This window comes from Macrosteles quadrilineatus, unplaced genomic scaffold (assembly GCF_028750875.1).
Source record: "Macrosteles quadrilineatus isolate MER2022 unplaced genomic scaffold, UCM_ALF_1.0 Scaffold_4__1_contigs__length_99947679, whole genome shotgun sequence".
Lineage (NCBI taxonomy): Eukaryota > Metazoa > Arthropoda > Insecta > Hemiptera > Cicadellidae > Macrosteles > Macrosteles quadrilineatus.
This window is the reverse complement of record NW_026542597.1, coordinates 58,448,485-58,474,012: the sequence shown is the minus strand read 5'-3', so window position 1 is coordinate 58,474,012 and position 25,528 is coordinate 58,448,485. Positions and strand designations below refer to the sequence as shown.

General features: G+C 35.3%; 1 protein-coding gene across 2 annotated transcripts; it reads left to right on the top strand.

Moving 5' to 3' along the window:
• The first annotated feature begins 7,685 nt into the window (after nt 1-7,685).
• Nucleotides 7,686-23,930, top strand: LOC128993288 (ragulator complex protein LAMTOR4-like). 2 transcript variants are annotated; one of them, XM_054417081.1, is made up of 4 exons: nt 7,686-7,829; nt 9,758-9,855; nt 12,549-12,657; nt 23,678-23,930. In XM_054417081.1, exons 2-4 carry the CDS (start codon nt 9,784-9,786, stop codon nt 23,830-23,832), a joined length of 336 nt encoding a protein of 111 aa, XP_054273056.1. In that variant the 5' UTR covers nt 7,686-7,829; nt 9,758-9,783; the 3' UTR covers nt 23,833-23,930. The 2 variants fall into 2 exon arrangements, with proteins under 2 accessions (XP_054273056.1, XP_054273057.1); XM_054417082.1 differs by having other exon boundaries at nt 7,755-7,777.
• The last annotated feature ends 1,598 nt before the right edge of the window (nt 23,931-25,528 follow it).

Below are 25,528 nucleotides of genomic sequence, written 5' to 3'. Positions count from 1 at the left end.
TAAAATTCACTAAAGGCTAATAAAATAATTTAATCAAAAACTTTATAATAAGATAATACCTATGTTGTGTCATGGTAGTTCCTACAGTCCCCGACAGGAGCGCCAAGTGTAGTATGGTGAGTGCTGCTCTCTTCACGCAATTGAACGTACTATGAATAGGATTTCTCATTGTGCAGTACAAGAAGAGAATATTGTTCACAGTAGATTAAGAGCATCGATGTTAGGATTAGGAAGTTATTTCTAAACGAAAATCCTAGCCAAAGGACCTATAGTTAGGATTTTATGTAGCTTCACTGTCATATTATGTCACCGGTATCCATCTCAACATTGGTTTTGGGGATAAATTATTTTATCTGCCTATTATTGTAAACTATTCCAACATCCCAACTCATTTTATTGTATAAACTTTTTGTATGAAATCATTAACTGCCAATTATAACGAAAACAGCTAATTGATTAGAATGAGGTTCTTAAGATTCGTAGAGAAGACGAGTAGCCTGCACCCGATTATAATAGAATGTTGGTCCTGATTGGCAAATAAACCGTTGACTATTCGCATAAAAAGTGCGTTATAATAAATCACTTATGTTAATATTCATCTATTCCTCGGTCAGTCTCGAAGTGTGAATAGTTCTAAACGGATTGTCAGTATGTAGTATCAGTTTAAGTTACTATATATACGATACTGTATATACTAAAAAGAATAAGCCGGTAAGTTTAAGTTCAGTAGCTTTTACGTGATTGAGTAACACCATAGATTAAACATACTCCCTTAGGTAACACACACGCAAAGACCCCGACACCGTTAGAATTATAATAGTATAGATACAGATAGGTATACATATTTACAAATTTAATGAGTTGAATCATAGATAAAACATGGTTGAATGTTTGACCTCTAGGGAGTAAAAAATAAAAAAAGTCAATAGTTACCGAGCTCTAGGTTTTACCTGGCCACCCGACCCTCCGTAATAGCTTCTTCCCTAAAAGCGCTAAAAATCAAACTATTGCTGCAAAGTTGAGTCATCATCATTATTTAATTACTAGCTACAGAGCCCGTTGTGGTTAAATACAACGGTCTCTAGTAAAATAATGGTTGTGAAATCCATACATCACTTAGTTACTCACTAATATTAATGGTACAGATTAAGCACATAACATTAGAATCGCATACTTAACATAAGGAACTCACTTTAAACACAAATGCAAATTGTTAACAACAACATTTAATCAAAGAAAAATCAATTGAATAACAATTTTACAATAAGCTGTTAAATCATTAACATGTTTCGTATGTTAAGATTATGCATACTGTTAACCAATTATTGCCATCTATAAAAAATTATTGGTTTTCTTTTCTGAGTCGGGTTAAAGGTCTTCTACCCGACCGATTTTCATAATATTTGCCTTAAACTAAAGGTATGGACGCACCACAGATTTGCCATCAATCAGCGCGGCATTAATTTTGACGTATATTTCGAGTTATGAACAAAATGCGTCCCTGTACATTTCTTATGGGAGTTAAATTTTTTTTCGAGTTCATTTGGCTCTTCTACCACCCTGATTTTCATAATTTTGGTCTTCAAAAATTAAGCTATGCAAGCATATATTTGTCATAAAGCATCATTATTAATTTTTCTAATGTATTGCGTAGCAAAAAAAATATAGGCTAAATTTGATTTTTTAGATTTTTTACTTCAATTAAAGATGTATTCCAGCAGTTCTAATTACATAACCCTATATGTTTTGGTCTAAAAACCTTTAGTGAAATACCAGCTTTCATTTGAGCTATTGATTATTAAGATTCCAATCTTAATAATCCTACCTAAAGCACACTGCTGAATCACGAATCAACAATAATTATATTCGTTTAGGTGCTTATCTTCAATCTAAGATACGTAACTCAAATTTTATTTAGGTTATTTTATATGTCTTGGTCTTAAAATACTTCAAAGGCTTTCACTTGAGATATTGATAGTTTTAATCAGTTAAGTTAAAGATATATTGAATAGCTCAATCAGAAAACATAAATTTAATTATATCTTGGATATGGAATTTAGTGTTTGATATATTTACTCAATTCTAATTACGTTATTCTATTTGTTTTGACCTAAGAACCTTCAGTGAAATACCAGCTTCCATTTTAATTATTGATTATTAAGATCGGACGTACCTAAAGCACACTGCTAAATCACGAACAACCCAAATAAAAAAAAAATTGAGTTCTTTATCATCGATTTATAGTCAAACGGTCTTTCTTGCAACCTCAACAGCAACTGTCAGACTTTGACGGGTTTCACCTAGTAAATAAAAAAATCAAACTTTAATAATTATTTGAAAGTCTACACGAATTAGGCTTTCCAATGACCTATTAATTAATAAAATCGGTTCAGTAGAACTGTAGATTTAATTGTACAAAATCTTTAGTTCATTATTTTCTCACCATTATAAATTGGGAGGTTGCTTAACGTTTTTGCAAATAACTTTGAAATGGTGAGGAAATCGACCAAAGTGGAAGGTAATATTCTGATAGAGAATAAAATTTCCTACAAATTACTATTACTATTATGTACGTTTGGAAAATACTCAATAAAGGCAGTCTAAAGATGGATACAAGTATAAACTTGGAAATATAAACTTAGAAAAAAAGGCATTTAAAATGTAATATTGTTTATTTTCATTGTTTTACCTCAAATTTGTAATAAAATCAAACTTTCATAATTATTTGCAAATCTACACAAATTAGGTTTTCCAACGACCCATTAAGTAACAAAATCGGTCCGGTAGAAGTCGTATTTAGAAATAGAAGAAGATTTAGTTGTACAAAGTTTAACAAAAATATAACTAATTCAGTATTTTCTCACCACTATAAATTTGGAGATCACTTAGATTATTGCCAATAACTTTTAAATGGATAGTGAATGTTGTATTCTGAAAGAGAATAAAATTTACTACAAATAACTGCTATGCATTTCTTGAAAACGCTAAATAAAGGCAGCCAAAAGCTGGCTACAAATAGAAACTTGAAAACAGAAATTTGAAAAAAGCAGTTTTTAATGTTTTTTTGATATTCTTACTTTTTTACCACAAAATGTTAATAAAATCACTCTTTCATAATTATTTGCATGAGTTGGGCTTTCCAATTACCCATTAATTAACAAAATCGGTCCGGTAGAAGTCTAGATTTAGCTGTACAAAGTTTAAAAATAATATCCCTAACTCAGTATTTTCTCATTACTATAAATTCAGAGGCTGCTTAGCTTTTTAGCAAATAACTTTTAAATGGTGAGGAAATCGACCAAAGTGGAAGGTGATATTCTGAAAGAAAATAAAATTTCCTACAAATTGATACTATACACTTCTTGGAAACACTCAAAAAAGGCAGCCAAAAGTATCACCCAAATAAAAAGTGCGAAAAACACAGTTTTCAATGTATTTCTTATGGGAAACATGTTTTTTTGAAATATTTCACCATAAATCTTATCAAAAGCAAACTTTCATAATTATTTGCAAATCTACACGAATTGAGCTTTCCAACGACCCATTAATTAATAAAATCGGTCCAGTAGAACTCTAGATTTAGTTGTACAAAGATTTTTAAAACTGAATTATATATAGAAATAGATTGTCCTAGTGTTCACAGCGTACAGTATTGTCTATCAATTACATTTCAGCCTAGCCTGAATATAACATTTAATTAAGTGGTAGCCTAACACATGGATTTATGGAAAATGTAGTAATTTTTTTCTGATAATGATTATTCATCACACACTCCTAACTGTTATTAACAGCTACAGTAGAATTAATGATATGTTCAATGTTCTATTGTGTTATAGCCAATAAAAATGAACGTATCACATCTCGGACGCGTTGGGAGATTTCAATAATTTGAGGTGTAAACATACAACAACATACAAGCTAAATCTAAAACATTGGTGCAGGTAACTAAAAACAAATATTAAATTACAAGTTTTGGGGGTAAAGAAATCAATATGGTAATCAGGTAAACCAAACCAAATGATTTTTGAAGCTATTTAAGTTATAAGTGCATTTTAACTTGACAAAATCATTTCATTTAATTTAGAAATCTATATATTTAATACACAGTTGTAACACTGTTTTCTCAGTTATTACTGGACCGATCTACAAGATTTATGTCTCAAATTAAAGGATGTAATGCGTAGATTTGCCGAACTTCCTTAGAATTTACGTTTTTTCTAAGGGCTAAGCACTATAGCCCTTCAATAAAAGGTCGAGTCAATACAATTCTTATTGAAGATTATAATACACAGTTTATAAATGATTTGTCAGCTGTTTAATGTTTGTAAGACATTTGTTATTATTTTTATAACCTCACTTTCGGTATGTAATTATTAATCTAGAAGTTCCTGTTAGAAACAGACACGATTTCGATCAAGGAAAAGTGTGTTTGTTAACTTATTATACCAAAATGTGTTATTTAAACAATATTTGTAGCCTATGTTTTGGTGTAAATTTTGTATTTTCGTATACTGTATTAGTTTTCCTGCGAACTGATTTGAAGGAAAGTGCTAATTGATTTTAGGTTTGAGTATGGAACATGAAATAATACCCAAAGTAGGGGACAAAAACTGTTTATTCCGATCAATATAATTTATTCCCTACGGCCACCAGAACAATCATAGTGAGAAGTTCCTGTTAGAAACAGACACGATTTCGATCAAGGAAAAGTGTGTTTGTTAACTTATTATACCAAAATGTGTTATTTAAACAATATTTGTAGCCTATGTTTTGGTGTAAATTTTGTATTTTCGTATACTGTATTAGTTTTCCTGCGAACTGATTTGAAGGAAAGTGCTAATTGATTTTTGGTTTGAGTTTGGAACATGAAATAATACCCAAAGTAGGGGACAAAAACTGTTTATTCCGATCAATATAATTTATTCCCTACGGCCACCAGAACAATCATAGTGAAATCCGCTTGCAGGTTGTGTAGAAAATTGCTAATGTGTGGGAAACATACAAACATTTTATCATAGAAGATCAATATTACTCAAGGTAAGTATTTGGCGTTAAGCAGTACCAAACTTTTCCTTCTGGAGATGGCGATTACGAATACGTGTAACTACAATATAAATTTGTATTTTCGAAATATGTATTACTTTTCATGCAAAATGATCCATAGGAAAGTGGTAATTGAGTTTGAGTTAGGGAATGGATGGAACGTGAAATAATACCGAAAGTAGGGGACGGAAACTGTTTGTTCCGATCAAAATCATTTATCCCACCAGAACAATCATGGGGAAATCCACTTGCAAGTTTTGCAGATAATTGCTAATGAGTGGGAAACATACAAACATTTGATCGTAGGTGATGATGAATCTTACTTAAGATCAGTGTTTGACGTTCAGTAGTACCAATCTTTACCTTCTCGAGATGGCGAGTATTCTGGATATGTAGAACTACAATTTATCAGTGAACTATACCCTAACTATTTTTTCCAGTAGGCACACAGGGAAGTTGCTTGAGAAACTGTGACTTACGATTTCGGTTCTGGTGAAAAAAGCGTGTGATTTGATGTTTAAAGGCAAATTGGACTCGGGTCATTACAGTGTTATACAACTTTATCATAATCCCCAGGGTGTGAAAAGTACAAAAAGAAAAAGAAAAGGTGGAAACTGTGCGTAAAGAGACAACCAGAACGAAAAAACCTGGAGAACCATGGAAGTAAAAAGTAAATAACAGTAATAGTGTTAAATGTGCTCTGGAAGTTCCTAAAAAAACACAAACTCATTTGAATTGGGGTCGTTAGATTGGATTTGTTACTACTGCAAATCTTAGAGTCAGAACAGACTAACACAACACAAGGACACGACACAAGTATTTTCTCCTTATGTTGTCAGAAGGGGAAGGTAAAATTAGCTCCTTATTTACATTCTGAGTTCATAGAAAATCTTATCAACACGGACTACATAGGCTATAAATAAAGTAAAAGAAACAAAAAAAACTATTTGAATAATATAAGATCTTACAACTCTGCATTTGCAATGGTGAGTTTATAAGTCTCACTTAGATGATTCATCATTCTGGTAGTCTATATAATTTTAAGATCCGGGGCTCCGTTTACCATCGGATTCGTTAATACCCTCTAACATTGAACCAAAAGTATGCCCAACTTTATATTATAGCCTATACGACGTATACGCAGCTGTTACTCGCAGAATGGGTCAAAGATCCGTGAAATGCGGCCAACTGCTGATGCGTGATTTAAATTACTATCTTTATTCCTCACAACGAATGTAATGAACAAGCAAACAACGAATGTAGGAATATACATTAACAAATTATCTCCATAGCATAAGTAGCTTAGGCCCTATTAGGTTATTAGCATTGTGCAGTTCATACACAATTTATTTTTCAAATGTAACTCGAATTAATTTAAAACATTCTCATGATGGTGTCGCCTCTGGATCGTCTGAATTAACGTATAGTGGTTTAAATTACGAACTACATAGGATCGTTTTGGACAGAACAAGGTAATTTAAACCACTATACGTTAAAACATTCATTTGGTTAAACTAATATATTGGTTTGATTAACATAAATAGTTTATACAGGCCCAACTATCCGTTCTACTTCATATAAAAAAACAGTCCCTAAATAAAATACAAAGATAAACACTATTTGTTAATTATTATGTCTTTTATTTTATCTATTTTTTTTTTCAATTTCTAATATTATTTCCTGATAGCGGAAATCTCTCACGCACGGGTAGTAGCCTATGTGAGAGGCATTTCATATTTAATGACTATGTTAGTATATTATTTTGTTTATTTATATCATTGCATAACTATGAAATTTTTACTGGCAAAGTATTGTAACAATGTATTTACTTACTGAAATAGACATGATTTTGATTTGATTTTATTTGATTTGACAGTATTCCCGTGGCGGAGCACGGGCGGCTAACTAGTAAATAATAAAATTAGGCCGAAACCCACAAAAAATGGATGTTGGTCTGATTGTATTGGCGAGGCTGAAACCCAGTTCCCACTCCCGGTCGCTATCCCACTACTGCTCACCACGGGGACTTTTGGCTGCTGAGTTTCCCCCCTGGCCCGGTTCGCCCCTCCTTAGCCAACCTGGACACCCAGGACTCCTCCCGGGTACCCATGTTGATGGCGAGCTTAGTGCGGACGTCCAGTCAACATGGGATGACTAAGTCCAGAACCCCCCGCCTCAAACCATCCACAACACCCGACTTCCAAGTAGCTGGATTACAGGAGTACGCCACGACTCCCAGTCGAGGTACCAATGAAAATATGTGCTATTTAAACTTCATGCTAAATAATTTTGATTCGTAATTTTACTTTAATTATTTATTTCTAAATTAAATGAAATAATTTTGTCAAGTTAAAATTATTGCACTTACAACTTAAATAGCTTCAAAACATTATTTAATCCCAAACATTATTTACGTTATCACGTCATATCGGTGCTGGTAGTTCCGACAATCACTGACAGGGGCGCCAAGTGTAGCGGTATGGTCAGTGCTGCTCTCTTAACGCTATTGCAGGTACTAAACAAACACTGATTACTGGATTACTCCTTTTTTAGTGAATGGTGAATCAGCTGAATTTATCATTGGATAGATTGGATCGGAGGATTAGATGGATTGGACTGAGGCGAGACTGGAGTGGAGGCTAGACTGACTGACTGACACTGACATGACATTGACTTGAACTGGATTGAGTTGAATTGGAATGGATGGAAAGTGACAGGCAGGAACAGAACAGAGGTTAGGTTTGTTTAGGGAAGTCATCTAACTTAATCTATTAATCTTAATTTCGGTAAGTTAATTGAGTTAATTGCTTACGTGGAATCCCAGAATTAACTTTATTAGTAAAATGTATTACCGTTTATGCACTTAGTTTATAATTTGACTTAGGCCTAGGCCTAACTTACCCTAAGTTAAGTTTTTGAGTTTGTTGTGAAAGTCCAAATAAAAGTTAGACTAAGCTTAGGTTTAGCCAACACTTAAGACTGCCCACATTTGGCTAAGCCTAAGTTACTTAGTAACTTACAATCAGCCCAATGCTCAGGATAGTCAGAATGTTAAAAAAGTAGGCTGCACTTTACGCCCTTCAACTATCGATTGTTCGATTGTTTCATTCGATATATCGCTTGGTTAGTTAGGTTTGGTTAACCTTACCTAATTAACCAAACAATATAGCTTTTCCAACAATCGATATATCGATCGATATTTTCATTCGAATGAGTGTAGGATGTAAAGTAAAGTGCAGCCAAAAAGTACAGTTACTGGTAGGCCTAAGTAAACTTAACCCTCCGAGTGTCCCTTGTTTTGGCCTTAATGTCTGCCTATTTTTAGCTCATTTGCAAGGTTTTATTAAAACGGATCTGAGAAGCTTAAAAACAATGTTAATTATACTGTTCTATATACCATTTTGTTAGGAAAATCATGGGCTTCAATATTATAGCCTATATAAAACATAAGGAACATTTGTTAAAAAAAAATTTTTTAGGAAAAAAAAATATTTTGGAAAATTTTCAAAAAAAAATTAAGTTCGCGCTCAATTAAATTGTATAACCCTCCGAGCGTCACTCGTCAAAAAATCGACGCACGACACACTTTGTGTAGTGTCACGCGTCGATTTTTCGACGCACGAACATCATTTACGGCGAAGGCTCTATGACTGACTGAATCGGATTGAACTGGATCGAGTTAGGTATCGTCATAGATAAAACATACTCCCTTAGTAGATTTCTCATCCTTATGGAACAGCTGAAGACAATTTTATTGTTAGTTCTGTACGGTTTTCTGTAGAGGTCGTGTTTTGTTTACAATTTGTTTCCCGTTATTACAGCCATTTAAAACCTCGTTTAACCAAATAATACGATCTAATCATAAACAATAACCTGTTCCCTAGTTATATAACCAAACAGTAAAGCACAAATCAAGAAATTAACCCTAAAATAATAGAAACAAAGTTTCGTCGACACTAGTGCCCATGTGTCACGTACATGAACTAGACACGAAAAACGTGCTTCAAAATTTACAATGGGATGAGAAGTCTACTTGTGTTGGTTAGTCTATGGTATCGTTCTTTTCGTTAGATTCTAAGCTTTCTCCAGAGGTCTGTCTCTAAGCGCTTTATGTTCTCCGAGCCGATCGTAATTGTAGCAGACAGCTGACGTGCGTATTTGTAAACAGCTAGGTTACCCTCGGACCGATACTGATGTGTTTTATTACGTTTATCATTGTTTTAGTGTTAAAAATCAAAAGTAGTGATATACATGGTGCATTATAAGAAGATTTAAGTGATTTTGAAGGGCTGGTTGATGATCCTGAAGAAGTAGGTAGTGATATTGATGTAGGTAAATTATCAGCCAGATTCCTAGCTATGGTTAGGCTATGCATTCTTAGCTAAACGCTATGTACTGAAATCTGTTTTTTGCCCATAACTTATTTATTTGCAAATCTACTTCCTTATATTATTATATATTTGTAATCCTCATAAAATTTAGAACAAAGTGGCTATTTTCAAATATTTATAGGCCTATAATTTAGTAGTGTTATATAGTCAATGATTAAACTCACCGAAACCGGAGTACAGCCAACCTGAGCTTGGCATACTAATAAACATCTTCATGGTGTGCATTGCTACACAATAGCCTAAGTTTGATGAGGCTATTTATATTATGGGTGTATTGTATGTTAATCAATTGATAAGTTAAAATGGTTAATATATTTTTGCAGAGTAAGGTCCAAGTCTCCTTTTGATCATGATGTCCCTTGAAAGAATACAGGATCAAATTGGTTACTTGGTTTTAAATGAAGATGGAGCGGTTATTGCGGTAAGTTTCAACAAATCAACTTACACTCATAAACTGTATGTCAGACCAACAGCAAAAACGAGTCTACCAACTTTATCAGTACCGTAACACAAAAAAGCACAATAAAAGCTACACTATCAACCCAGAAAAAAATTATAAAGCTAAAAAAAAAGATTTTTAAACATTTTAAAAACAAGTATTTTAATTCACAAAATTGAGGAGACTGGAAGGGATTGGCCAACTAAGGGATCAAGGCACGGAAATTACGCTGCAGAATGAGGTATCTTGGAGTTATATTAGGCGGATCACATAATAATTGGTTGACCGCATCTTCAAAAAGACATTGACCGAGGTAGAGGTAAGCAGTCCCTCATGGTATGCAGGCGACTGGTGGACGGAACATGGGGGCTGCAGCCTAGACTCCTGTACTGGTGGTACACATCGGTAGTCCAACCTACCATGACATATAGTTTGCTTATATGGTGGCCTACGATGAAATCTGCTGCTGCGGTTAAAGGTTTAGCGGGATTGCAGATTGACTTATTGGTCTTATTTTACAAGGGTCATAAATAGCTGTCCGGAGCAGCTCTTGACTGTTCATTTGACCTGCTAACTACCTATCCATAGTTACCAAGTCACAGCCCTTGTCCCTTCAGCCTTCACATGTAGTGGCTGCGATCTTCTCAAAAAGTATGTTTCATGTAATATGATTCTTTTGTCAAGATTGAATCGAGTGTCTCTTCCTTTCTTCTTTGGTTTTTGCCAATACATTCAGTAGGGTAGATCTGCTGCTAAAAAAAAAACTTTCCCTATAAAAAAAATGTATTTGATTTTGGAACACCCTATTCATTCATACCGGTAACAAGCAATAAAAGTAAACCAAGCTTAAAGTAAAGCTATAAGTAACTTTGACAAATAAAACAAACAGCTCTGCAAATTAAGAGAGTATCACAGGTTTGTGTTCGGCTTCACAAGTGGACATCTGTGGCAGACGCATGTACATGGAAGGCAGTCAAACAACAAAACAAGCTGTGCGGCGCATCCCGAGTGTGCATAGTGGCAGCCACCGACGTGAAACGCAATTCTTTTGCGACCGGGTTGCTGCCACCAAGGTGGGTAGCTCCAACCCGCTAGTCTCAATGTTATTTTACGACTATAGTGGCTGACAGGTGGCTGTGACCTCGTGAGAAGGCAGTCTAACATCAGGCATTATCGGGGGTAATTCTAAAATGGTTTAGGTGGTACCTAATGAAGTGTTCAACATGCCGTGTTCAAAAAAAGGTAGGCCTACTTCTTTGGCAAGCCAAAGAAGCTTCTTTGTATATATTCCAACTAGGGAAGAATTGTTGGGTGCGTCATCGCAAGTGATGAAGAATGCTATACTGATGGTTCTAAGATAAGACTAGGGGTACTGGTGCAGGTGTGCTATGGAAACTGGAAGGGACTGGCTTCAGCCTTCTATGGGAGCGCACGCAACAGTATTCCAACCGGAGGTAACCGCCATTTTGGTTTGCACTCCAGAAAATCTTAGTAAGATCAGAGACAAAATAATTAGTACGTATACTGACAGTCAAGCAACTTAGAAATATCTTAACTTGGACAAATTTATAAAACTCTAAGCTTGTGTGTTAGCTTTGCTTCCATGTTGGAATTGGGTAGGAGAAATGATCGTACACTTTGTTGAGTGCCTGGATACTAAGGCATTGACGGTAACAAAACTGCTATTGCTTCGGCTTCAACACTGTTTGGTCCACAACTTTTCTGTGGCATCTCACATAAGTAGACCTATGCCTGCACCTCCATTGTGTCATGGGCCATTGAAACACGCCAAAGACGATGGGATGTAGTGCTCCTTCTAAGAGTAAGTAAGTTCACTCTTCACATGCCTTCAAAGCTGGTTGTGACGGACATTTGAGGCTGGATAGGTGAAGAATTAGATAAACAGTAGAACTGAGAATCAGAAACAGTCAGTTCAGAAAACATCTGCAACGTGTATGGGTTTCTAAAAGGGTGCACTTTGTAGGATATACGGTAGGTCAGAGAAAACAGCTGATCAGCTGCTCTTTGACTCTGAGGTAAGGACAACTCTTGGTAAGAGGTGCATCCTCTTGAGGAAGAGCTGATTGGCAGATTACATGTATCTATCAAGTGCTTGGATATTTAAGGTTTCTCAATAAAACAACTCAACGGGATGAACAATAATTCAACAAATTTGAATGAAATTTGTGTGGCTTCGGCCTGCCCCAGCCAGATTAGATCAAGGTACTTTGATTGTTTTGTGAGATTTATGAAACCTCAGGCCTAGGTCCTAGTTTTGATTAAACAGTGTTCCTTACCACATGGCACAGGACTTTGTTGTCTTGCGTTTTATAAAAATCCTACGATAACATTTAAATGCTTATATCACGTGATGTATCCAGAAACTTGAGAGTGATCAGAATCCTTAAGTATGTAGCTGATCACCTATTGTGTTCCTTATTTTTTGTGGATGTGATCTTATATTGTCTATGCAATAATGGAAATTTATAGATAGTTCTTTCATAACAGTTTTTAAACACATTTAACTTGTAGAAAGGTGCTTTTTGACCTTGTTTTATATAAGTTCTTAGAACAGCTTGGCAAATCTATTTTTACAACTCAACTATCAGTTTCAAAGCAGATTGTAACAGAAAATCTTAGTTATGTTTTATTATTGTAATGTATTTTTTTTTTAGTCGGGAGGTGAATTGGAAAACAACGAACATGTCGCAGACGTGGTGACTGGCCTTATCTCCCTTGCAGACAACATTCAACCAGATGAAGAAGGGTACAAGAAAATCTCAGGTTATTATAAAACAACAACTTATTTAACTGAAAACATCATCAAATGAGACTGAACAGTTTCAAGATTTATTTTTTTTAGTCAAACCAATTAGCTAGATCAGTACTCACGAAAAGTATACCAAGATGAAAGCTCTATAGACATCCCAGAAACAAAAGAACCCTGGGCCATTTCGAGCCGTGCAGGTTTGAAGGGAACGCCACACATACCAGCGCGAACCACGTGATCTTTTTGTTTCTGCGCAGGTTGTTTTGTTCTTGGGATGTCTATAGTTTTGCCCACTTCTGTGTAATACCAAAATGGCTAATACCTACGTTAGAATAATGGTGTTTTCTGAAGTCTATCCGTGGATAATTTCTAAGATTTTTTAATAACAAACTTGTCTACGGACCTGACTTTTTACTTTGAGTCGGGTCAAAAATGTTGTGACCTAAACTCTATCCCTTTTGAAAAAACACTATAACCACAATGTAACCTACGGTCTTGTGTTTTTTCTTGTATTTAATACTAGCTGTGTACCCGTTCTACGCACGGGGATCTTATAATATTCAGTTGAAACCTTCTTATATAAAGAACAGCAGTTGGTTTGCATATTTTAAGATATGCTGGCCAAACTATTATACATAGCTTCATTTTATGTTGTTTTTTGTTGTTCCGGATCGGTATGACAATCAATAAAAGGTTAAATTACCTCTGTGTCTGCCGGTCGATCCTATAACGGTAGGCTTACTTTTATTTTTACTATCTGATCTCGTTTGCATGGCTCAATCACGTCCTGGTTGAATTTGACAGGTGTTAGCCAGCATTAGTACATCTATTGACTTTTTTACATTTAGTTACTTATACAAATATCAAATCACGTTTGTTCCGCTCAACTGGCTTTCACCTGTCTGAAAGCAACCCTAGCTTCATTTTGTTAATCATGTTGTATAAATGGTCTTGTGTTTTTTCTTGTATTTAATATAAAAATTTCAATTAAAGTAGACTCCCTCTTATCCGTACTCCTCGGGATCAAGGCCAGTCCGGATAAAGTTTTTTTCCTGTTAAACCGACGTCCCCAAAAACTACAGTAGGCTCCCTCTAGTTCGGCCACCTCAGGACCGGACTACAAAACGGCCAGACTAACCGGATGTTGTATAAGCTCAATACCCTACTTTAATAATACTTAAATACTTTCCAATGAAATGGCGACCATACAAAATTATCCAGGGTAATGGAGGGGGGGGGACCACGGATAACTGAAAACCACGGTTAATCCAACATGGCATAAACATATATTACATACCCATAAAACAACTAATACTGTATAAAATGGACGTTAATGTGATAATTTATTTGCATTTTACATAATCTAAATACAAATAATAGGTAGTATTGCACAATCGTGATATGTTAAGTCACTAACCTTGGTTCAGTAATAAAACGGTACCTAACGTTTAAAATCACTCTTACTCAAGCAAAATAAAAATTACACAACACTGTACGTACAGCAATTAATCACGTAAAGAACAGAACAATAGAAAGTCTAGTACTGCAAGCTACTGCTACCGTAGTCAGCATAGGCTACTACTACATGTTGTTTCAGAATGTGGATAGTACATAACATAAGTAATGTACAGATTCGTCATAATGCAGCAAAAATAGCCGTTTTTAATACATGCGTTTCGGATCTGAATTAGCATTTTTACTCTCTAGGGAGTAAAAATCAGCTGTTTGTAAACAGTTGTAAATTTTGATTGTGGAAATCGTATCGATCGAACTTATTCATCGATTGATTTGTTAGGTAAGGTTTTAGCCTATACTTTTCGATTGCTTGACATATCGATGGTATATTGTACTGGAAGTCGTTTTGAGAGGTTATCTTTACATAAAAATGATTTTTGTTTTCTTGCTTTGTTTGTTAATTAATGATGCAATATGACAAAAAATATAGTTTACCACACGGGCAAAAAGTGAGCTTTTAACCCTCGCTCATTTTCCAACTTCGGCTTCGCCTCGATCGTAAAACCTCGGATCAAAAAGAGTCACTTAAAAAACTTCACGGAACATGATAAAATATTAGGTAATCAACACTTTAACGTAATCTCAACTGTGCTGTCTTAGTGTAAGGATGATAAACTAGGTGGCATTTTCAGAGGCATCCACAAAATTGAGCGGAGTGATCAAGGGTTCATATTATATCGTTTTTGTCCTACTGCAGTAAAAACAATCGTTTTTAATGCATGCATTGCGGGTCTAATGTAGCATTTTTACTCTTTAGGGAGTAAAAATCGTTTTTAGCCGCTATGGAGTAAAAATCAGCTGTTGTCAACTCAGTTGTAAATTTATATTGTAAACGATTGCATGTATCGAAATATGTATGGATTCATGCTTGGTAATCATTTTAACCTACAGTCTACAGTCTCTTCACATAGCATTTTAGCATTGCAGATACATTAATCCATTCCCACACTCAAAACTGCTCACCTTACTACTTCCTTCACCACCCCCTACGTCGTGGACCTGAGCATTTTAGGATTGCAGATAAATTAATTTAATTGCCAAGACAGTTCCCACACTCAGCACTGCTAGCCTTACTACTTTCTTCACCGCTTCCTACGTCTCGGACCTGTTTCCCTCCCTTCCCATAGCATTTTAGGATTGCAGATACCTTAATCTAATCGTCATAAACAGTTCCCACACTCCGGACAGCTCGCCTTGACTACTTCATTCACCACTTCCTACGCCCCGGACCTGTTTCCCTCCCTTCCCATAGCATTTGAACTTTTTAAGATTGTAGATACCTTAATCTAATCGTCTCAAACAGTTTGCCTTTACTACTTCCTTCACCACTTCCTACGTCACGGACCTGTTTACCTCCCTTTCCATAGCATCATAGGATTGCAAATATCTTAATCTAATCGTCATAAACCGTTCCCACACTCCAGACAGCTCGCCTTGACTACTTCCTCCACCACTTCCTACGTCGCGGACCCGTTTTCCTCCCTTCCTATAGAATTTTAATGATGCAGATACCTAAATCTAATCGTCATAAACAGTTTCCACACTCCAGACTGCTTACCTTTACTACTTCATCACTTCCTACGTCACGGACCTCAAGCTAGTGTCGTCATTTGATTATATTTATGATCCATACCGTTTCTGTTCCAATATCTGTGGAATAATGCTATCAGCTATTTCTTTATCTACTGCATTCAAAAGTCAACAGCTGATCATATGTCTTTGTTTATGTGTCAAATACTGCTTCCATAAGGATTACATTGAAACTTTGACTACCAGTGGGGCGGATTCCTGAGAGACTTTTTTAACGCCATATAGATGTTGGCACTCACCAATATGGTCTTTATCACCATGCAAAATTTGAAAACAATTGATTCAGCCGTCTAGGAGGAGTTTGCGTATTACGAAATGCATAAGAGTCGACGTATAAGAGCTTAGCTCAAAAAGGGACGATGTCGAAGTTGGACAACGTTAAACGCGGACTACGTTAAAAGCAGACACCGCCTCCATCAGACAACGATAAAAGCAGACAACGACGAACATGGACACATTCAAATGTGTCCAAGCTTAACGTTGCACGCAAACGACGAGCCTGGACACATTTATAAGTTGTCCAGGGGTGGCGTTGCACGACACGACGAATATGGACACATTCAAATGTGTCCAAGTTTAACGTTGCATGCAAACGACGAACCTGGACAAGTTTTCAAGTTGTCCAGGGTTGTCGTTTGCGTGCAACGTTACCCTTGGACACATTCAAATGTGTCCAAGTTTAACGTTGCATGCAAACGACGAACCTGGACAAGTTTTTAAGTTGTCCAGGGGTGGCGTTGCACGACACGACGAAACTGGACACATTCAAAAGTGTCCAAGGGTAACGTTGCACGCAAACGACGAACCTGGACACTTTTAGTTTTTGAATAGACTGTACACCAGGCTCATCAAATTCTCAGTCTCGCTCGGTTGGTAAACTCTGAATGAGCTTCCTAAAACAGAAATGCCGTGAATACGCCTTATTGTTACAAGGCTTCTTTCTAACACACTGTTACTAATACACCGTGTTGTAGTGACTCATAGTCCACGAAACACATTGTACATTATAAATTCGGAAATTTAATTGCATGTGTATTTGGTCGTTGTAAATGTTTGCTGGATATTAATAAAAAATTAAAACCTACGGGACCTGGATACACCGTGTCCCAAACGGACGGTTCAAATCTACAGCTTTTGTTCAATATACGTGTTGCTTAGTGTCGTAGAAAAGTTAATTAAGTCTCATTTTAAAACTGCCATATTTAAGTGATTTTTAGTGCCCTTCAATAGTAATTAGCTGTCCATTGTTTTTGGCACATTTGAATCTTCAAAACATACATTTGCAATATGGACCTGCGGCTGAAATCAAATTTTGTTAATGGTTTATAGAAACGAAATATGTGGAGTGTTTTTGTCTGGGGGTTTGTCCTTGGTTTTTCAATGATTGAACGTATCAGTCGTCAACCTCTAACATGGATAAACTAACAAAATGAAGCAAACAGATGCCTTAGATTTTAACGTTTTCGTGGCGAAACAACTGCAATAGAGCAGTCAAATTGTTATGGATTATTTAATTACGGTATTTGTAAATGGATCCTGCTCGACTAAACCTGTTTCACAATGTGCAGTCAATACGATCAGTCTTACGATGCAGTCCTACGATCACATATCGTACCTACATAGGTTGAATAATAAAACTGATTCGTTTGAGGATTATTTGAACAAAGCAGCAAAATAGCGGTGATACACAATGACAACATATCAGGCGTGTATTTGAGATCGTTAGTGAATCCACTACGGGTAATACTTTGCAAAACCGTTACGGAACTATAACTACACCCGCCACAACGAACCTGCAGACTAAAAGCTACTTTACTTTAGTGTGACTGTGTTGTCAATAAAATATCTCCTTAAAAATGAAATATTTATTCCCTATTACTATAACATTAGTTTAACGAGTTTTTGTGTATGTTGCTACAGGGAAGGCTGTAAGGTGTTTTTATAGTTCAATGTTGACAGTATAGTATAAATAAATACATTTTCCAAATTTGATCATATTTTGTTTAAAAACAAGCAAACAACAACAGTTCACTTATTCTCCATAAGAGTACTCTCCTAGGGCTCTGCCCTGCCTGCCTTAAAAGTTTCTACGTTATTCTTATGAATACACTTAATATTGGAATTTTCAAATGCATAACGTAATTTATTTCATTATATCGTATAAATTTATACAAACAGTAATTTGAAAATGATCAGGCTGCTGATCTATTGAAATTTTGTTCATTTATTCGTTGGTTCTTTTCATCCAGTATATCTATGGAACATATTCTCTCTCGTTGCGAATCACGGATACAGCACGGACGTAGGGGGTGGTGAAGGAAGTAATAAAGGTGAGCAGTGTTGAGTGTGGGAATTGATTAATGTATCTGCAATGCTAAAATGTTATGGGAAGAGACTGTAGACTGTAGGTTAAAATGGTTACGAAGCACGAATCGATACATATTGATATTTTCGATATATGCAATCGTTTACGATAGAAATTTACAACTGAGTTGACAACAGCTGATTTTTACTCCATAGAGGCCTAAAAATGATTCTTACTCCCTAAAGAGTAAAAATGCTACTTAAGACCCGCAACGCATGCATTAAAAACGACTGTTTTATGTAGTATGACAAAAACAATATATTATGAACCCTTGATGATTCCGCTCAATTTTGTGGATGCTTCTGCAAACGCCACCTAGTAGTTTAAACCTACCATTGCCAAGTGGCCACCCATAGCCATCTCTAGTATAACCATCATACAAAAGCCACCTCATCATACAAAAGTGTCAGTCATGAAATGGCTAACAAAATACTAAAAGCTTTTTGGTTATTAGAATTTTCTATCTCAATTTCTAATAATGCCTATATAATGTAAAAGTAACTCAAATTTTTTAAATTGTAACATTGACCTTGTGGGTAGCCATGATGGTTACAAAATGACGTAAAAGTAAATAAAACTATTAATCATACCATACCTTTACAATCGAGCCAATATACTAAATAAACATAGTAGAGAGGACAGACATTCGTCTGATGATCACAGATAAAATAATACTGACAAATCGATATAAATAAAATTATAGTTTTCTCTGAATTATATATTTTTTTGGTTACTTTTACGTGTTATACATTAAACTAGCCGAAACAAGTCTTATCTAAATTTCTATCTGTCTGTCACGGCCCAGAAGGCATTTTACGCGGCCATCTCCGGAAAAACGAGAGTACATAAAATCAAGATTCAAATCATTTTAATGTATTCACGGGGTTAGCATGAGTGTCTTTAGCCAATAAAATATAGCCTCACTACTTTAAATCATTTTTATGTATTCACGGGGTTAGCATGAGTGTCATTAGCCAATAAAATATAGCCTCACTACTTTAAATCATTTTAATGTATTCACGGGGTTAGCATGAGTGTCTTAAGCCAATAAAATATAGCCTCACTACTTTAAATCATTTTAATGTATTCACGGGGTTAGCATGAGTGTCTTTAGCCAATAAAATATAGCCTCACTACTTTAAATCATTTTTATATATTCACGGGGTTGGCAGGAGTGTCTTTAGCCATTACAATATGGCCTCACTACTTTGAAAAAAAATATAGCTGTCACTGATATGTTTACATTATGTTGTTTACAAATACCGCAACAATTTCAATCACGTTTTGAAATAAAAGCCAAACAAAGTGACATAAAAAAAAAATTGTCCTTACATAACGGATTTAATTAATCGCAAGTGCAATAACGTGTAACCGCAAATGAAATTAAATAACTTGGCATCATCCAGGTCAGGAACCGGAGATTCTTTGTGTATCAAATTGTTCCTGATTTTTGATAACCGGGAAAAACCTTGAATCAGTGCTGTTTAGGGCTGGGAAACTTACATTTTTTTAAATCATCGTCGTCACTAGCTTACACAAATTAGGTTCCCACTCATTGACGGCGCTTACTGATTTTATATGTACTTTGCTATGGTTAAATTGTAGCAAATTCCTTAACTAATTAAATTCTGAATTTTCGTGTGTATGTCTGTTTGTGACGCATTAATGTCTTTATTACTCAGTGTTTCACGAAAAAGTCAAGAGCACTTTTGTTAATGGAAATGTCAAATTGGATAAAGTGTTCAATGGTGAGGACCACACTATCGCCGTGCGTAGAACGGGTACTTAGCTAGTTTTAAATAAACATGATTTACACGTAAAGCAAGGTATATGTTTTATAAGTTAACTAGAGTTCCAGATTAATAGTTTAGTTTACCTTAAACATGATTGTTTTATTTTCGTTAGACATATTTTTTATGAGATTCAGTAAGAAAACTAACCTCTTAACACTTGTATAAATATGCTCCAGACTCAAGAGCATAAAGTAAAGACCATGACATTTTTTTTGCAAGTCCTTAAAATCAGCATTAGAAAATACATTATACAGCTGAAAATCACATCTTAGAGTCTTCGGAGTGTTTATTTGCAGTTTTATGTATACAAAAATACTTATTTTTGACAGTCGATTTATTATCAGTGGAATTCATTAGTTTTGAATGAACGTAACCTTTTTTGGCCTAACACAAAACTGTATGATGCGTCTAATTTGTAGAGGAAATCCGATGTTAAATATAGGCCAATAAACTAAAAAATATGTGATTAACCGTTACAACATCAACTCTTAGGCCTATAATATGGTGCAGCTTTAAAAATGATAATACTGTAATGATACCATTTTTAAATGCAGAATTTTTATGTTGGTAATTTTTACTGTGTCAATAATGCGAGTTTATTTAGGCCTACAATGGTTTTCAATTACTTGAGATGAACGAAATACGAATGACTCGTTTTTGTGCAGTCACACAAAATGTGTGAAAATGTGCAAATAGCACCGATACTTTTTAAATAAACCTGAACTACTATTTATTTTTTATTAAGTCACGTTTGAAGATAGAAATCTACTTTTCATATTAGTTATGTATGGACAACATATACAATATTTACATGCTAATAATAAGAAAGTCTGTTCTTTATACACACATTCCAATCAAAAATAATTTTATGTGAAATGAAGAGGCTTGAAAACCAAACAGATATTTTTAAATAGTCGCCCGAAACTATATTACGATTGGCAACGTTAGACGTATTTGTAATCTTATTAATACTGTCATGATTATTTCATTCTTTTAATCCATAATTTCCGGAAAATTAAAAATAATACTAAGCTATGAAAACAGAAAAAGTATAGTTCAACTGATCTGAAAGATTGGCGACAAACATGGACAACGCAAAACAAAAGCCTGAGGGATGCATTTTCTTTATCCTAATTTCCTAAAGGCGGTTCCAGACATGCGCCAGTCACCAAGCACGAAATATTAACATTCAGTGATTTAGTTGTCTTGCTATTCACCGATTAAAAAGTAGACTTATACTACACACATGTGTTGTTTTCCGAGCAAGTGTTAGTTTTTCCGTCCGTAGGGAACAGAAAATATTCGTTTACTTTTATGTATGCAAAAATACCGACTATGTGCAACACTACGTCACAGTGGTGGATAGTTGTACGAAAATGTAACCGTAAAATCTGAAAACAGCCAGCTTTATTACCTAAAACATATGGGATATTGCAGTGAATCTATCCACTAGTGAACACATGAACCTTCAGCATGGCGTGTTTTTCTAGTGGGGCCTTGGTCGAAATCCCAAACAATGAACTTTGACAGGTAGAATGTACAGTCAGGTCCCAAAACAAGAGACTTAAGACAAATGTCCAGATTCGTCGTTGCACGACACGACGACCATGGACACATTCAAATGTGTCCAAGCTTAACGTTGCACGCAAACGACGAACCTGGACACATTTATAAGTTGTCCAGGGGTGGCGTTGCACGACACGACGAATCTGGACACGTTCAAATGTGTCCAAGGGTAACGTTGCACGCAAACGACAACCCTGGAAACTTAATCTGTCCAACTTTAACGTTGTCCGCGTGTGTCGTTGTCCAAGTTCGGCGCGGTCCCGCTCAAAAATATATGCTATCACCCATTAAACCTATCAACAGGCTGGGTGTTGATGAGTGGTTTTTAGCGAATTTCCCATATAGGGACTAAGCTATTACCGGAGTACTCATGGTAAGACCTGGACCCGGGACCGATTTACTTTTTCCTTTTGAGGTCCCTAGAGGCCAAAAACACCATCCGTTCAAATTCATATATATATATGTGTGTGTCCGTTAGCGCGATAACTCAAGCAAAAATGATCCAATTTTGATTAAATTTGGTAGAAACGTGTAAACCTAGGTTTATTCAAACGAGTTCGCGAACGAGCATAATCGGACCATGGGAACGGGGGTTTATGGGGGGTTTTATGGGGTAAAAATGGGGTTTTCTCATTTTTAACCCTAAAAACAAAAATTTTTGCAATTTATTTTTAAACCGTTTTGTAGAGCTTAAAAAAAGAAATAATTTAGTATATTGAAATGCTCTTGTATGCCTAACGGTCGCGAAGAAAATTCAAAAATAGTGTAATTTAAATTTCCCATGTTATTTTTATGGAGAAAATTAAAACTGTTGTAGTTTACTTGTTTATGGATGTATATTGATCAAATTTGGCAAATTTATTTATTTCATCCTATACTATTGACGTATGGTCTTAAAACACTTTTTACCTTCCCCGTAGCAGCAAACCTAAGCACTTGTTAAATCTAATGTTATTTAAATTGGGAATAAATATGTCTTATTTTTGGAAATATTTTACTAAAAATTTATGAGACAAGTTGAAATTCGCTTAGTCTGCAGGTTTGCTGCGACAGGGGTATTTTAGCTTTGTCTGGTGGTTGAAACTGGGCTCAGTCGTAGCTAAATAAACAGCTGATCTTCGTACTGGTTATCTCACTCCATTCAACTAAGGCCCCACTAGAAAAAAATGCCATGCTGCAGCGTGGGCAGCGCAATACAGGTTGTTCACAAAAGAACCGAAACATTTAAATGGCAAATACTGATACCAAATAAGAGACTATGTGTAATGTTGTATACATGTATTAAAAGATAAAATTCTCAAATTTTATTAGAAACTTACTATAGCTCGATATTAGCACCATTAGTGGCCCCGCATAAATCTAAGGGAAATTTGACCTCTTCCCAGGTTTTGGTCAGTACTTCAAAGGATTTTGCACCAAAACGTGCAACTATTCTCTGCCGGAGTTGATTCAGATCCAGAATCGGGACCAAATAGATGTAATTCTTTACTGCCTTCAAAGGAAAAAGTCCAGAGGAGTCATATCTGGACTCCTAGGAGGTGTCAATCCACAGATCGTCGAAACGAGTATCTAGCGCTTCTTGCCCACGCAAACTATAGTGTGGTGGCGCTCCATCCTGTTGAAAATAGCAAGGCCATTCTCCATCTTAATTTCATCCAACTGTAGGAAAACATGTCACAATAAATGTCACCATTTATATCCCCTGATTAAAACCTGGGAAGGGGTAAAATCTCGCTTAGATTTATGCCGGGCCACTAATGGTGCTCAAATTGAGTTGGTTATAATAAGTTTCTAATAAAACTTGAGAATTTTAGCTTTAAATACAAATATAAATTATTAAACATAGTCTCTAATTTGGTATCAGTATTTGCCTTTTAAATGTTTCAGTTTTTTTGTGGACACCCTGTACTACGTCACAGTGGTGGATAGTTGTACTAAAGTTTGCCAGAAGTAAACAGCCAGCTTATTTACTTATGGGATATGGCAGTGAATCTATCCACTAGTGTGACGTCATGGATCCTGCAGCATGGCCTGTTATTCTAGTGGGGCCTTGATTCTACACTCACCCTGCATATTCAGCTTAAATAAACTCACCCAAGTGTACATCTCTGTTTTATATGGTTTATTAATTATATAGATTAATAACATCACTTATAATGAACACAAAGAAACATATTTAATCTGATGTTCATTTTTTTATTGCAGTGACCTATGAGAACTTCAGTTACGTGATCTGTTTGTCCAACAAGAAAGTTTATGTGGTCAAGAAGAGGCACAGTTGGTCTCCCCCTCCTCCACCCGACAACATGGCCAACATTGGCAATCTCGTGGACTTGGATAATGGACCAGCCATCGCCTGAATACAGCACTTCCCTTCTGTTATACTTTGTATCTAATCACCTATATACTTTGTAATGAATTGTGATATATTTTTGTATATAATAAATTGTTGATCTTATATTGAGCTTTATTGTGTTATCTATCTATATCTATATATTAATAGGCAAGCATGTTTCTTTAAAACCTTTTTTCTCAGCTTGTGTGCATCAGAGGGAAAATCTACAAATACTGTTGGAAAGATATATTCCTGTAGATGTACAGAATCCCTTTATAAATTAAAATAGGTTAAAAATAAAGACAACAAATTAATTCAAAACTAAAAAAAAATTCACATGGGCCTCATGGGTTGCCATGCTGGTGACGAAATATAAAACAGAAAATCAAAACAAAAGGAAGAAATTACAATCACATGTTTTATTTACAGCATGGGTAGGAAATAGAGAATTATTAGGTCTCAAAACGTTTTTGAAATTATTTCTCTAGTTTTATTCTTCGATGCGCTACTTGGCTAAGGTTCTGAGACATGTATGAGTTGGTTGGAACTGGTTCAGTTGTTAAAATTTGTTTCCTGACGATCGATTGTAGCTTCTCTCCTTTGCAGATTTTGTATATATTTTCGCTTTGGAGGCCTTCCACGCTTCATTCTTAATCTTGAAAATTATCCTTGAAAACATTTAACACTTGTACTAATAAACCAAACTAAAATAACTATTCTCACAAATATTTAGCCCAAAATAACCAACACACTTATTTTTGTTTTCAAGTCAAATCAAATTATGAAAATAAATAACCTGTATCAGCTGTTTTTGTTAATGTAGCTACAAAAACGTATTGAAATTAACATGGGCACTTTCAAGGGTTGTAGGTCGAAAACAGGATTTTTCCCAGCCTTGGGACCAACTCCCATCGATTTCTTGAGGCGAAATAGGCTACCCCACAAAAATACAAAACAAAAATAAAACTTTGCCCGTACAGCGCTTATTTTAGAGTATATAGGATGATTGAATGTTGAGGACGAGGAGATATTGGCACATTAGCCAATATCAGTACTGTTACTGGCTATTAGACTGGTTATTAGCGAATTTCCCATATAAGGAATAAGCTGGGTCTCATGGTAAGACCTAGACCTGGGACCGATTTACTTTTTTGTTTTGAGGTCCCCATAGGCCAAAAACACCCTCCGTTCAAATTCATATATATATTATATATGTGTGTCCGTTAAAGCAATAACTCGGGCAAAAATGATCCGATTTTGATGAAATTTGGTACAAACAAGTAAACACGTTTATTCGAACGAGTTTATCCCATTTTTGACTCTAAAAACATAAAATTTCACAATTTCTTTCCAGACCATTTTGTAGAGCTAAAAAAGAAATAATTTTGTATGTTGAAGTGTTGTTGTATGCCTAACGGTTACGGAGATAATTTTAAAAACTTTAAATTAAAAACTCACATGTTATTCTTATGGAGAATAATAAACTATTGTAGTTTGCTTGTTTATGGATATATTTTGATCAAATTTGGCAATTTTGTTTATTTCATTCTAAGCTATCAACATTTCAATAAAAAACACCCCTCAATACCTTCCCTGTAGCAGCAAACCTAGGTACTCATTAAAATTAATGTTATTTAAACAGGAAATAAATCTAACAATTTTCAGGGAATATTTTAGTAGAAATCCAGCCAGGTAAATGGAAATTCGCTTAGTCTGCACTG

Excerpts from the sequence above, each read along its gene's own strand:
- LOC128993288 (XM_054417081.1), top strand. The coding sequence starts at position 9,784 with ATGATGTCCCTTGAAAGAATACAGGATCAAATTGGTTACTTGGTTTTA. Across the intron at positions 9,856-12,548 it reads AAGATGGAGCGGTTATTGCG|TCGGGAGGTGAATTGGAAAA; the intron begins GTAAGTTTCAAC and ends TTTTTTTTTTAG. Across the intron at positions 12,658-23,677 it reads AGGGTACAAGAAAATCTCAG|TGACCTATGAGAACTTCAGT; the intron begins GTTATTATAAAA and ends TTTTTATTGCAG.